The following is a 13642-nucleotide window of genomic DNA, read 5'->3' on the forward strand; positions in this document are numbered from 1 at the left end:
GACTGAAGCGACTTAGCAGCAGCAACAGTAGTATACAGTCATCAAGACAGTATGGTACTGGCACAAAGACAGAAATATAGATCAATGGAACAAAATAGAAAGCCCGGAGATAAATCCACGCACCTATGGACACCTTATCTTTGACAAAGGAGGCGAGAATATACAGTGGAGAAAAGACAATCTCTTTAACAAGTGGTGCTGGGAAAACTGGTCAACCACTTGTAAAAGAATGAAACTAGAACATTTTCTAACACCATACACAAAAATAAACTCAAAATGGATTAAAGATCTAAACCTAAGACCAGAAACTATACAACTTCTAGAGGAGAACATAGGCAAAACACTCTCCGACATAAATCACAGCAGGATCCTCTATGACCCACCTCCCAGAGTAATGGGAATAAAAGCAAAAATAAACAAATGGGACCTAATTAAAATTAAAAGCTTCTGCACAACAAAGGAAACTATAAGCAAGGTGAAAAGACAGCCTTCAGAATGGGAGAAAATAGTAGCAAATGAAGCAACTGACAAAGAATTAATCTCAAAAATATACAAGCAACTCCTGCAGCTCAATTCCAGAAAAACAAATGACCCAATCATAAAATGGGCCAAAGAACTAAATAGACATTTCTCCAAAGAAGACATACAGATGGCTAACAAACACGTGAAAAGATGCTCAACATCACTCATTATCAGAGAAATGCAAATCAAAACCACAATGAGGTACCGTTTTCACACCAGTCAGAATGGCTGCTATCAAAAAGTCTACAAGCAATAAATGCTGGAGAGGGTATGGAGAAAAGGGAACCCTCTTACACTGTTGGTGGGAATGCAAACTAGTACCGCCACTGTGGAGAACCGTATGGAGATTCCTTAAAATACTGGAAACAGAACTGCCATACGACCCAGCAATCCCACTGCTGGGCATATACACCGAGGAAACCAGAATTGAAAGAGACAAGTGTACCCCAATGTTCATCACAGCACTGTTTATAATAGCCAGGACATGAAAGCACCCTAGATGTCCATCAGCAGATGAATGGATAAGAAAGCTGTGGTACATATACACAATGGAGTATTACTCAGCCATTAAAGAGAATACATTTGAATCAGTTCTAATGAGGTGGATGAAACTGGAGCCTATTATACAGAGTGAAGTAAGCTAGAAAGAAAAACACCAATACAGTATACTAACGCATATATCAGAGAAGGCAATGGCAACCCACTCCAGTACTCTTGCCTGGAAAATCCCATGGATGGAGGAGCCTGGTAGGCTGGAGGCCATAGGGTCGCTCAGAGTCAGACACGACTGAGCGACTTCACTTTCACTTTTCACTTTCATGCATTGGAGAATGAAATGGCAACCCACTCCAGTGTTCTTGCCTGGAGAACCCCAGGGACGGGGGAGCCTGGTGGGCTGCCATCCATTGGGTCGCACAAAGTCAGACACGACTGACGCGACTTAGCAGCAGCAGCAGCAGCAGCAGCAGCAGCAGCAACGCATATATATGGAATTGAGAAAGATGGTAATGATAACCCTGTATGCAAGACAGTAAAAGAGACACAGCTGTATAGAACAGTCTTTTGGACTCTGGGAGAGGGTGAGGGTGGGATGATTTGGGAGAATGGCATTGAAACATGTATAATATCTTATATGAAACAAATTGCCAGTCCAGGTTTGATGCATGATACAGGATGCTCGGGGCTGGTGCACTGGGATGACCCAGGGGGATGGTATGGGGAGGGAGGTGGGGGGGGGTTCAGGATGGGGAACACGGATTCATGTTGATGTATGGCAAAACCAATACAATATTGTAAAGTAAAAAAAAATTAAAAAAATTAAATAGAAACCCTCCCCTTGGGGGGGAAAAAAATAAAGCCAGGTTATGTCTAGCACAAATAAAGCTGATGGTTTTCTGATAGTTTCTGATGGTTTTCTGTTTATATATTCAGTACAGAATAAGATTGTAAATCACTAAGCTATTAGAATTCAATTTTGTACTATTTGTTGGCATGCTGCTGACCAATACGCATGAATAACTTCCATTTTTTCTGACATATGCTGCTAGTTTCCCTGGTACATCTGCTCTTGTGCTTCTCCTCATGCCCAAAGCTCAATAGCAAGAGTGCAGACACTCAAAAGCAGTTCCCAGAGCCTCACTTCCTGGCCCATGCCTGATGCCTTTCAGGAATGGGAAATTGGGAGATACACATTTGTGCTAAGATTGAAATACCCAAGGCTCAGGGTCTATTCCTTATTTATGCTTCTGATGTTGGGAAATGTATTAGGAAATAAATCATATGATGTTCAAGGACTGGAAAGGACATTTAATCAAATAGGCACATGGGGAAGTGACTAATCATAGTGAGGAGACAAGAGGAGGAAAATTTGAAACTGTAAGAAAAAAGGGCAGCTTAGTTGATGGGTAGGGAAATTATTTCTAGAATAAATGTGGAAAGATTTTACTGATGTAAGAAATATCTCATGTGATCAAAATAAAGGAACTCACGTGATGGTTTTAGTCAATATTAGATAATAACAGTATATTACCAAAACAGTTGTGATGCATCAATTCTGGGATTCCTTTCATCATGGATGCTGCTAGAGAAATATGCAGTAGGAAGTGGTCTGGGGTTCTCACCTGCTTACATTTCATCTCGTTAAGGGAACTCCGAAGGAAGTGAAAAATAAAGAAATTAAGTTACTGCTTCATGATTTGGAAAGGGGGGAAGAAAAAAAATGTAAAAAGCATCTTGTTAACTGAGGTTATGTGTTTGTTTCTGAGTTATATTCTCTGCCAGAGAAAAAAATGGTTAATAGTCAATAAGCCCTATCAGTGGTCTTTGCTGGTCTTCCCTGGTGGCTCAGCAGAAAAGAATTTGCCTGCCAGTGCAGAAGACATGGGAGACACAAATTCGATCCCTGGGTCAGAAAGATTCCCCTGGAGGAGGGTGCGGCAACTCACTCCAGTATTCTTGCCAGGAAAATCTCAGGGACAGAGGAGCCTGGCAGGCTACAGTCCATAGTGTTGGACATGACTGAAGCTACTGAGCACATGGATGTGGTCTTTGTTGAACTTAAAATAATACACAGACAATTGCAAAATAGAATTTTATTTACCTGATTCTTTTTTTCACATATAATCTTTCAGTACAAAAACATGTCCAGGCCTTCACAAGTGCTTTTCATTTTCCAAAAAAATAAAAGAACAAATTTACTAGTTTTTTTGTTAAAAACAATGGGAATATATCTGAGTCCAGTATTCTTAAATCCCCCTTAACACTTATCTGCGTGTTCTGTGAAGGCAGAACTTGCCAGCAACAGGGATGATGCTCTACAGAAATTATATTTTAAAACATATGGAAATGTAGTTTTTGGCAGTTGTAATGCCCAATTTTCCTCTGTGGTGTGGGCAACCTTAAGAAACATATTTTGAGAGCGCAGCTCTTCTGACATCACATACAAGCCAAAAAGGTGAATGGTACCAGGTAGTCAGCACGCCTCTCTGGTCATATATTAGACTTCGAACCTTGTGCAAAGTTCTATTTTCAAAGCTGCTGCTCCACTGGCCTCCTTAGGGAGGCCTTGAGGTGGAAGTCCTTTTGCTACCACTTCCTCAGAAGTCCTTTTGCTATCACTTCAGCAGGATGCTGATGGATTCATTTGACACTGGAAAAGCAAGGAAAGCGATTTAGGCTCCATGTGATTATGGCCACGCTAGAATTAGATGTCATGAGTGTTTTTATTTAATGACAGTGCAGCTTTTTCGCAACGGGTTTGCCGCCAGGACACAGGTGTCGTGAAAACCACCGTTAAACCTAAGCCAAAATGGGAAAGGAGAAGACCCACATCAACATCGTTGTCATTGGGCACGTAGATTCAGGGAAGTCTACCACGACTGGCCATCTGATCTACAAATGTGGCGGGATCGACAAGAGAACAATTGAAAAGTTCGAGAAGGAGGCAGCCGAGATGGGAAAGGGCTCCTTCAAATATGCCTGGGTCTTGGACAAACTGAAAGCTGAACGTGAGCGTGGTATTACCATTGATATCTCCCTGTGGAAGTTTGAGACCAGCAAGTACTATGTTACCATCATTGATGCCCCAGGACACAGAGACTTCATCAAAAACATGATTACAGGCACATCCCAGGCTGACTGTGCTGTCCTGATTGTTGCTAATTTGAAGCCGGTATCTCCAAGAACGGGCAGACCCGTGAGCATGCCCTTCTGGCTTACACCCTGGGTGTGAAACAACTAATTGTTGGCGTTAACAAATGGATTCTACTGAGCCACCCTATAGCCAGAAGAGATACGAAAATTGGCTACAACCCCGACACAGTAGCATTTGTGCCAATTTCTGGCTGGAATGGTGACAACATGCTGGAGCCAAGTGCTAATATGCCATGGTTCAAGGGATGGAAAGTCACCCGTAAGGACGGCAATGCCAGTGGAACCACCCTGCTTGAAGCTCTGGATTGCATCCTGCCACCAACTCATATAAAATTGGTGGTATTGGTACTGTACCTGTGGGTCGTGTGGAGACTGGTGTTCTCAAACCTGGCATGGTGGTCACCTTTGCTCCAGTCAATGTAACAACTGAGGTGAAGTCCGTAGAAATGCACCATGAAGCATTGAGTGAAGCCTTCCTGGGGACAATGTGGGCTTCAATGTCAAGAACGTGTCTGTCAAAGATGTCCGTCGTGGCAATGTGGCTGGTGACAGCAAAAATGATCCACCCATGGAAGCTGCTGGCTTCACAGCTCAGGTGATTATTTTGAACCATCCAGGCCAAATCAGTGCTGGATATGCACCTGTGCTGGATTGTCACACAGCTCACATTGCTTGCAAGTTTGCTGAGCTGAAGGAGAAGATTGATCGTCGTTCTGGGAAAAAGCTGGAAGATGGCCCTAAATTCTTGAAATCTGGTGACGCTGCCATCGTTGATATGGTTCCTGGCAAGCCTAAATGAATATTATCCCCAATACCTGCCACCCCAGTCTTAATCAGTGGTGGAAGAACGGTCTCAGAACTGTTTGTCTCAATTGGCCATTTAAGTTTAATAGTAAAAGACTGGTTAATGATAACAATGCATCGTAAAACCTTCAGAAGGAAAGGAGAATGTTTTTGTGGACCATATGTTTTGTGTGTGGCAGTTTAAGTTATTAGTTTTTAAAATCAGTACTTTTTAATGAAAACAACTTGACCAAAAATCTGTCACAGAATTTGAGACCCATTAAAAAAAGTTTAATGAGAAAAAAAAAAAAAAAAAAAAAAAAAAAATAATGACAGTGCAACTCAATTTAAGAGCAGACTGTGCAGGGCCAAGGGGTGGGCATCCACTGGTAGGCTGGCCGTGCTGCAGAGATAGAGATCCACTGCCCATCAGCCTGCTGTTTATGGATCCATTAGTGCATCACAGGCATGTTGGGGTGAGGAGACCTTCAGGTACAGTCCTCAGTTAAACACCACGGCTGCCTTCGGAACGTCATGCCTGACACCCTCCTACTATGCTCCCAGTGCAGTCAAGTTTTGCTCTCAGTAAAGATGAAAAGTGTTGCAGGCGTCATCTTCCAAACGCTGTGCTTTTTCAGGTAGTCCATTTGAAGCCCAGTGCTCCAAAACCATGACTAGGAAACTGGTTTCACTATATTGTCCTCAAGGTTTATTTTGTTCAAAGCCCCAAGTTTAAGTGCAGAGGAGTCATCCCCCCACACGATGGAAGTAGACACACTTTTTTTCTTAGTTTTGAAAATCGATTTTCTCCGATGTTTGTGCAGCAGCTGTTTCAACTTGTCCTTGAAAAAGCTGGTTGTGAGAGTGTAGAGGATTGGGTTCAAGGCACTGTTTACTGGAAGGAAAAGAATGACGACCCAGGAGGTGATTGTGCCTGGAGAAGGAAACGAAACGTGAAAGAAAGGTGAAGATTTAATACACACAAAACACATTACATGCTATAGTTAATGCTGTTTTTGAGAGGGTTACCTGTTCCATCTAAGTCTTCTTTCACCTTATGGAAAATCTTTGCCAGAAGAGCATAGGAGCTACGGATTCAAGGTCCTACATGAACTTTTCTGAGTTTCAGTAACTACTCTGTAGTTTGTCGTAAATCAACACGGGAGGAAACATTATGTGAAAACACTTTATAAACTATAAATTGATATGTACTTTTCTAGTTTTTATTGCCTTTCCTTATAGAAAAATAGGAAAAAGAGCAATTAATTGGACAGTGTCCAGGAATCTTCTGGTTTGGAGTCAGATCTGAACTTGGTCTAAATTTCAGTCCTGAAGATCTTCCTGCCTTACGCTATTATATTCAGAATGGAGTCAGAAGATCTGAGGAGCAAAAATAAATATATCTCCAAACTCAGTGAATTCCTTCTGTGTGAAGCCTTTCAAAGGCTAATAGAATATAAGGGAAATGTTTCACAAAAAGGGAGGAGATATTTTGGATGATAGAGCATTTTCTGAATTCAGTTGTCCCTTGATATCCACGGTGGGACATATACTAAAATCAGCAGATTCTTAAGTCCCTTATAGAAAATGGCATAGTATTTGCATGTAACTTCGGTACATCCTCCCATATCCTTTAAATCATCTTTATATTACTTATAATACCTAATACAATGTACTTGCATGTAAAGAGTTATAAACACAATGTAACTACTACGCAAATGTTTGCTAGCACAAAGGCAAATTCAAGTTTTGTTCTTTGGAAATTTCTGGAAAATTTTCCCCCAATACTTTTGGTGTGCGGTTGGTTGAATCCATGGATTTGGAATGCCGAGGTACGATGGGCCGGCTACATCATTTACTTGGTTAGGATGAAATGTGTTTTCCTCCTCAAACAGAGCCCGATTCTAGGCTTGCACACCTCTTAGCTCTGAGACTGTGGGCAAATCGACTAAGCTCCCCAGACCTCAACTGCCTTATCTGTGAAAGGGGCTGATGATAACTTACATGACTGATGTCCGGGAGCTGGGCCGGCTCTGCGGACGTCCCTTTTCAGCACTAAGCCCTGTGGTTCTCCAGACCCACCACACTCTGCCACCTCCTCCCCTATCTTCAGAGTCAGAGAACTGTCATCTCGGGGGACCAGCATCCTTCCTTCCCCCCTCCCACTCCTTTGTGACTGCGACCCCTTGCTTCCCCACCCCGCAGTTTCTTATCCTTCACACACTGTTGCTTGCTCTTCTCTTTGTCCCGCTCTTCCCTACATCCTTTCTGTTCTTCTTCTGCTTTGCTTTCCATCTCTTCTCTGACTACTTATCTGCCCCTTCCTCGTTCCCTTTGACCTCTCCCTTCTCCTTTTTCTATGTTTGCCTCTCCTCTTTTCATCCCGTCTTCTCTTTCTTTTCCTTATTTCTTTTTAACTGGAAAGAATATGAAAGAAAAACATTTGTATTTAGCATATCTTAGATTGATTCAATGAAGTTTTATATTACTATATACTTCTTGTCCTTAATTTTTAAAAAATTAGATACAAAGAGTATGTGATGGAAGAAAAACAGTAGTTTTTTGGTCTATTGAGTCCTTAAAGGAAGCTGTGATCAGGAATGAGATGTCCCGTTAGTCTCAGGGTCACGGGATGATGTAAGGTTAGCATCATCTCAGGACTGAGATGGGAGGGCTGAAGCCAGCTTACCTTTGTGCCTGAGCCCAGGTACTATTGGCCACCTGCCATGGTGGAGAAGACCCCACAGTTCTTGGAGGGTGGGGACGGGGTGGGTTTAGGTCTTCCCAACACCATGGGAAGCTGGGCAAGGAAGGAGAGGCTTAGTCAAGTGTGGTAAAGACTTCTCTCCTGGTTCCACTGCGGCGTTCAAGACAAACCTCAAACTGCTGAACTATAAACTGTAGAGAAAGACTAACGTGTGGCCCAATAATGTTTCATGGTAATTTCTTCCTGATCTGGTTCCCCATCATGGTCTGAAATGTCTTAGACTTTCTCCAAGAATGACGATTACTACCCCTCCTGTCAGGCTTCCCTGGTGGCTCAGTGGTAAAGAATCTGCCTGCAAAGCAGGGGATGCAGGTTCCATCCCTGGGTTGGGAAGCTCCCCTGGAGAAGGGAAAGGCAATCCACTCCAGTATTCTTGCCTGGGAAATCCCATGGAGAGAGGAGCCTGAAGGGCTACTTACCCTACCATCGGGTCCCAAAAGACTCAGACAGAACTTAGCAACTAATGAACTACCACAACCCCTACTATCAGAAAACCTTGTCGTGAGACTAAGCTGATAGGTTAAAGGCATGTGGTGGGTGTTGTGTGGCATTTGTGAGACATCTGACAAGGCAGAGGGACATAAAGAGTTGCAGGAGTTTTTTACTTAAAGAGTCTGCCTGCAATGCAGGAGACCTGGATTTGATTCCTGGGTTGGGAAGATCCCCCGGAGAAGGAAACGGCAACCCCCTCCAGTATTCTTGCCTGGAGAATCCCATGGATGGAGGAGCCTGGGAGGCTATAGTCTATGGGGTTGCAAGAGTTGGACATGACAGCGACTAAGCACATGCACACACACTTGTTACTTAGCCTCCACAGGGCCCAGTGTGACAACCACAGGGCCAGGGCCACGAAGCAGACTAGTGGCTCTTAACCAGGGGGTGCACCTAGAATCACAGCGGGATCTTTTCTAAAATACCCATACCTAGGCCTTGGTCCTTAGGGACTGAATTCAGAGGTAGGCTGGAAGCTGTGCATAAATATTTTGTTCTGTTTTCTGTACCCTTGATGAAGCACCACTATCTAGCTCAGGTGGAAGGGAGACACTAAGATTTAGTTTTTCTCTATCTCCTGTGTTTTTATTATTCTAGTCAGGGCTACACCATTATCCAATTCCTATCTTAAAATACTGATTATAAAGCACAGAGGAGGGCTTTCCTAGAGGCTCAGTGCTAAAAAATCCGCCTGCCAGTGCAGGAGACATGGGTTTGATTTCTGGTCTGGAAAGATCCCACATGCTGCAGAGCAGCTAGGTCCGTGCACCAAAGCTATCGAGCCTGTGCCCTGGGGCCCACGGACTGCAACTGCGGAGCCCACATGCCCTAAAGCCTGCGCTCTGCAATGAGAGAAGCCACTGCAATGAGAAGCCCGCACAGTAAAAAGCAAATAAAATTATATATACATACACAAATATATTTATTTTATTTATACATAATATATATGAAATATATAGTATATTTTATTTATATATGTGTATATATATATGCATGTATAAACACAGGAAATCATAACTCAAGCTGCAGGTATTTATGGAGAATTTACTACACGTAAGACACTGTATTCTGGCCTCGTCAAACAGAGGACGAAAGAAGACACAACGTGCTTGGGAATCATAGAAGGGACTGACCTGGTATTTCCACCCGGGAGAGGGAAAGAATTTCAATTACAAATACAGGAATCCAGCAGATGGCCTCAGAGACCACTATAAAAAAGAAACGGTTTGCAACAGCCACCTCTCTTCCCATGTGACTCCTCACTTCTGAAGTCTGCAGGGCAGTTTTTTGAATGGAACAGAACATGACAGTATAGGAAAACACAATGATGAGGAAAGCCAGCAAATTCACACCTGTGGGAAAAGCACACCTCTTAACATTTCGGGTGTATACATCAACAGGAGAAATACTGCATTACTTAGACGTTTGGTACGGTGCCTTTTCCAAGAACCATTCTTTGTATCAGCCAAGTGGTAATCAGGTAAAACTCTGAACTCACGGCTATAAACTGGAATAAAGGCATTGGGTTCGCCAGATCAAAAAGATATTTCAAATACATAAACACATTACCAAGAATTATAGACTTTGAAATTCAGATCTAGGTATATCATGAGGTAATCTGTAGCTTTTTTAAAGCAGGAAAAAGGCTATTTAATTTCTTATCTCTCTGCAAATTCAAACCTTAAGGGATTACTGTAATCACATGTACATATCAAAAAATCAATAAGCCCTATTCCTTTATCTTATAAATATGATTAAGATAACCTTGGGATATCAAGAAGATAATAGCATCAGAAACATTATTTCTCATGTTTATTGGTCTTAAATAAAAATAATACCTAGGACAAAAAAAATCTTTATTTTCCTTCAGATTGTCCATAGTAATCGAAACCAAAATTCAGAACTCTTTAGACTGTTTTAGAAAAAGGAAGAGTAAGAGAAAAACTAAAAATTCAACCATATGAATTACTGCTTTAGAGTCACTTATCCCATACTAGTGACTTTTTGGTCACTTTATGTTATATTCTTGCTACCATAAAAATCCTGAGTGCTCATCTTATTCTTTATAGTGAATGTAAAATATCCATATAATTTCAAAGTATGTAAGACTAGTAAAGTCTAGGGAAAAATACTATAAATTCATGGTATTTCATTGTTTTTAATCCAAAACATTTCACATGGAATCTCATTACAAAGCCATACAATTGGATTTCACAAAATTGGTTGATCTTAGGTCTACTATCAGAAAGTTAAGAATAATTTTTAAAAAATGACTGTTAAAGATGTTTCTCTGGTACAAATCCTGAAAATAGACCTATAGAAAGGTTCAGAAGTGTATGTTCTGGAAACACCATAGGAATGTGAGATGTTAACAACAGTGGAATCTGGTGAGGCATGTCTGGAATACGAGAAACTGTACTGTCTTTGCAACTTTTCTCTAAATCTAAACATATTCTAATATTTAAAAATTATTTTAAAACTATATACTCTTATTTTTAAGCAAAAATATGGGCCTTTAAGTCTCCCTGTCTCACAAATAAGCTGTGTAAATGTAGATATTTATGTGTGTGTGTGTGCTTAGCCCTGTCAACCACCCCATACCTCCATCACAAGATCCAGCCACTCAAACTTCTTTTGCCCTTTATCTGGGCCTGTTCCCTGGCTGCAGGTCTCTCACTCCTGGAACACAATGTCTGCCTTTACTTGAAAAGTATCCTCATGCTTTGGGCTAATTTTTCCTGGGACGCCTTCCCCGGTCCTCAGATCTTGGGCTCCCAGGACATTCTGCACTCCTCCTTCCTGACTTCTGTCAGCCGGTGACACAGGGGCGTGTTTACTTGTCTTCATCCTCCTTGCTGGCTGCAGGTCTGTGGGGACCAATCTGTTTGATCTCCAGTACCCAGAACAGTGCCTGGCCTATAGTAGGTGCTCAATAAATCCTTTTTGAATCAATGAATATAAGGTAGTTAGTGTGTGTGTGTGCGTGTATGTGTGGCTATGTGTGTGTCGGGGAGGGAAGTTTTCCATGAAGTGCGCCTGTACTGGGAACAGCTTACAATACTGCAGACATGATATAGTCATGAAAACCCAACTACCAAATAGGGTTGTGTGTGAGGAGTATTATTAAAACGGTGCAAATAAAGTGTTTTCTTTTTCAGAGGGAGAAGGAATAGGCCTAGAATAACTGGGAATGGTGCTTAGGGTCACTTTGTGATGGGCTTTTAAGTGACTACTTTAAACTTAGCCCTGGTTGTAGGGGGTTCCTGAAGGTCTCCAAGCAGAGGATACTCAGTCCTTTGGACACTCAGGTGGTAAACAGATAAACAGGAGAGCAAAGACCCCAGAGGCCAAAACACCAGTAAGGACTAATGTAATCATTCAGGGTGAAGGTCATAAGCCTTTAAAGAAAGGTGACAGCAGTAGGTAGAGGCTGAAAGAAAGAGAAGTCAGAGGCATATTTTGAAGAAAAAACATTTGATGAAAAAGAAGGGATGACAGAGCTTATTTCTTCCTTAGATTAGGGGACCAGATGCGAAAGGGGAACTGAATTGATGATACAGCTCTGGTTAAAGACAGAACACGGAGATGGCTTTAGTGTTAAGCAAGAGAGATACCTATTAGACAATATAAAACATTTTTTTAATCTTTAGGGGCTAAACTCGTTCACTTGTAATAGAAAAGGTTGGGTTTTCTTTTATAACAAATTAGGGAGAATTAAGGAGGAGAAGGGGATGATAGAGGATGAGATGGCTGGATGGCATCACTGACTCGATGGATGTGAGTCTGAGTGAACTCTAGGAGCTGGTGATGGACAGGGAGGCCTGGTGTGCTGCGATTCATAGGGTCGCAAAGAGTCGGACACTGCTGAGTGACTGAACTGAACTGAACTGAAGGAAATGGAAAAGCACCCTTCTGTTGCTGACTCTAGAGCTGCATTTATGAAAGGCAATAAACCTTTCTGGCATTTCCACTCAGATAATCTCCTGCTAGTGAATTTCAAGAATTTTGTTATTATTATTTATTTGGCTTATATCTAGACTGTGAAAAAATGAGTTCAAATAACTTGGAAGGGTCACAGGACATGGCAGTGAACTGGAATTCCTCCAGATCATTGTCACTGCATATGAACATAAAATCAAAGGGTCTCACAGATAATAAAAAAAGATCATCTGGAGATCCTGACAGTATGTTTTTGTTTTTCATACTAAATCTCTTAATAAAAAATTTAATAAAAACACTTATAAATATGTAGCAAGAAATTTCTTTAAAAAAAGGAGACAGTCTTAACTATATTTGCTTACTTTCTGAAATGGACAAATATGGCTTTACTGAAATTTGTGGTATTTCTATCAAAATGACGTTTGTCCACGAAATGAGAAATAAGTTACCTAGGAAAATTCCAAGAGAATACCCTTTGCTTCCAATATCTTCTGTTTGGTCATAATAAAGTGGGAAACATACTCCATTTTTTCCATAAAAGTTTCCAAAATAATCCTCTTTCCACAATGGGGTCACAGCTATTAAGAACCCCACAATCCAGATGCAGATGAGGACGGACAGGGTCTGCCATTTTCCAGGACGAATGTTACTGAAGGGAAAGACAACGGCCAGGAACTTCTCCAGGGTCAAGTACGTGAGCAAGAGGACAGAGACCTCAGTGGACAGCATGGCCAGGAAGCCCAGGAGGCGGCACTGCAAGCTCTCCATCCACAGCAGCGCGTACTTCTGATACTGCCCACGGTACTTTAGATCACAAAGGCCGATGAAGAACAAATACACACCCATCAGGCAGTCCGCACCTGTTGAAGAATCACAGGGTGTGTTTTGGTAGTTCCAGCATCTCTGTCTTCATTTTCTGATTAGATCTGCTTCCTCTATGCTGTGCTAAACGAACTAATGAAAACACCCACAATAGTACTTAGGAGTCAACAGACTTCAAACGGTGTACTATTTCTAAAGTACTACACTGAATCTTTGTAATTTTGAAAAAATGGTCGTAGGGAGATAATTAGAGTTGTGGGGAGCCTGGGCTTCCCGGGTGGCGCTAGCGGTAAAGAACCCGCCTGCCAATACAGGAGACATAAGAGACACAGGGTTCGATCCCTGGGCTGGGAAGATTCCCTGGAGGAGGGTATGGCAGTCCACTCCAGCATTCTTGCATTGAGACTCCTATGGACAGAGGAGGCTGGTGGGCTACAGTCCATAGGGTCATGTAGGGAATCTAGGTTTTAAACAGTAAAAAAAATATCTTGCATATTTAATAAAGGGAGTAATTTTCTGGGCTTGAGGAACATGGATGTTACTGCAATTAAAGGTTAAACAAAGCATAGTTTTGTAACCTACAACCTGTCCTTCTATATAATCCATCCCTTATAAATCACTGCAGGCTCATGCAATCCAGAACAGAGTAACCAAAGAGAACAATAG

General features: G+C 41.8%; 2 protein-coding genes across 2 annotated transcripts in view; one reads left to right on the forward strand and one right to left on the reverse strand.

The window, feature by feature from the left end:
• Positions 1 to 3761: 3761 nt before the first annotated feature.
• On the forward strand, positions 3762 to 5251 carry LOC101110773 (elongation factor 1-alpha 1). Its single transcript, XM_027973623.3, is given in 6 exon segments — positions 3762 to 4178; positions 4181 to 4273; positions 4276 to 4315; positions 4317 to 4495; positions 4498 to 4641; positions 4644 to 5251. Coding segments are annotated over 6 exon segments (1134 nt in total). The 5' UTR covers positions 3762 to 3829; the 3' UTR covers positions 4973 to 5251.
• The window catches only part of RXFP2 (relaxin family peptide receptor 2), a 61966-nt gene continuing 52087 nt past the window's right edge, over positions 3764 to 13642 (reverse strand). The window contains exons 16-18 of the mRNA XM_060394050.1: positions 12604 to 13014; positions 9349 to 9567; positions 3764 to 5890 (exon numbers count right to left, since the gene is read on the reverse strand). Coding sequence (XP_060250033.1) covers positions 5631 to 5890; positions 9349 to 9567; positions 12604 to 13014 — 890 coding nt within the window. The 3' untranslated portion in view covers positions 3764 to 5630. The remainder of the gene's footprint in view (positions 5891 to 9348; positions 9568 to 12603; positions 13015 to 13642) is intronic.

Source organism: Ovis aries, chromosome 10, assembly GCF_016772045.2.
Source record: "Ovis aries strain OAR_USU_Benz2616 breed Rambouillet chromosome 10, ARS-UI_Ramb_v3.0, whole genome shotgun sequence".
NCBI lineage: Eukaryota > Metazoa > Chordata > Mammalia > Artiodactyla > Bovidae > Ovis > Ovis aries.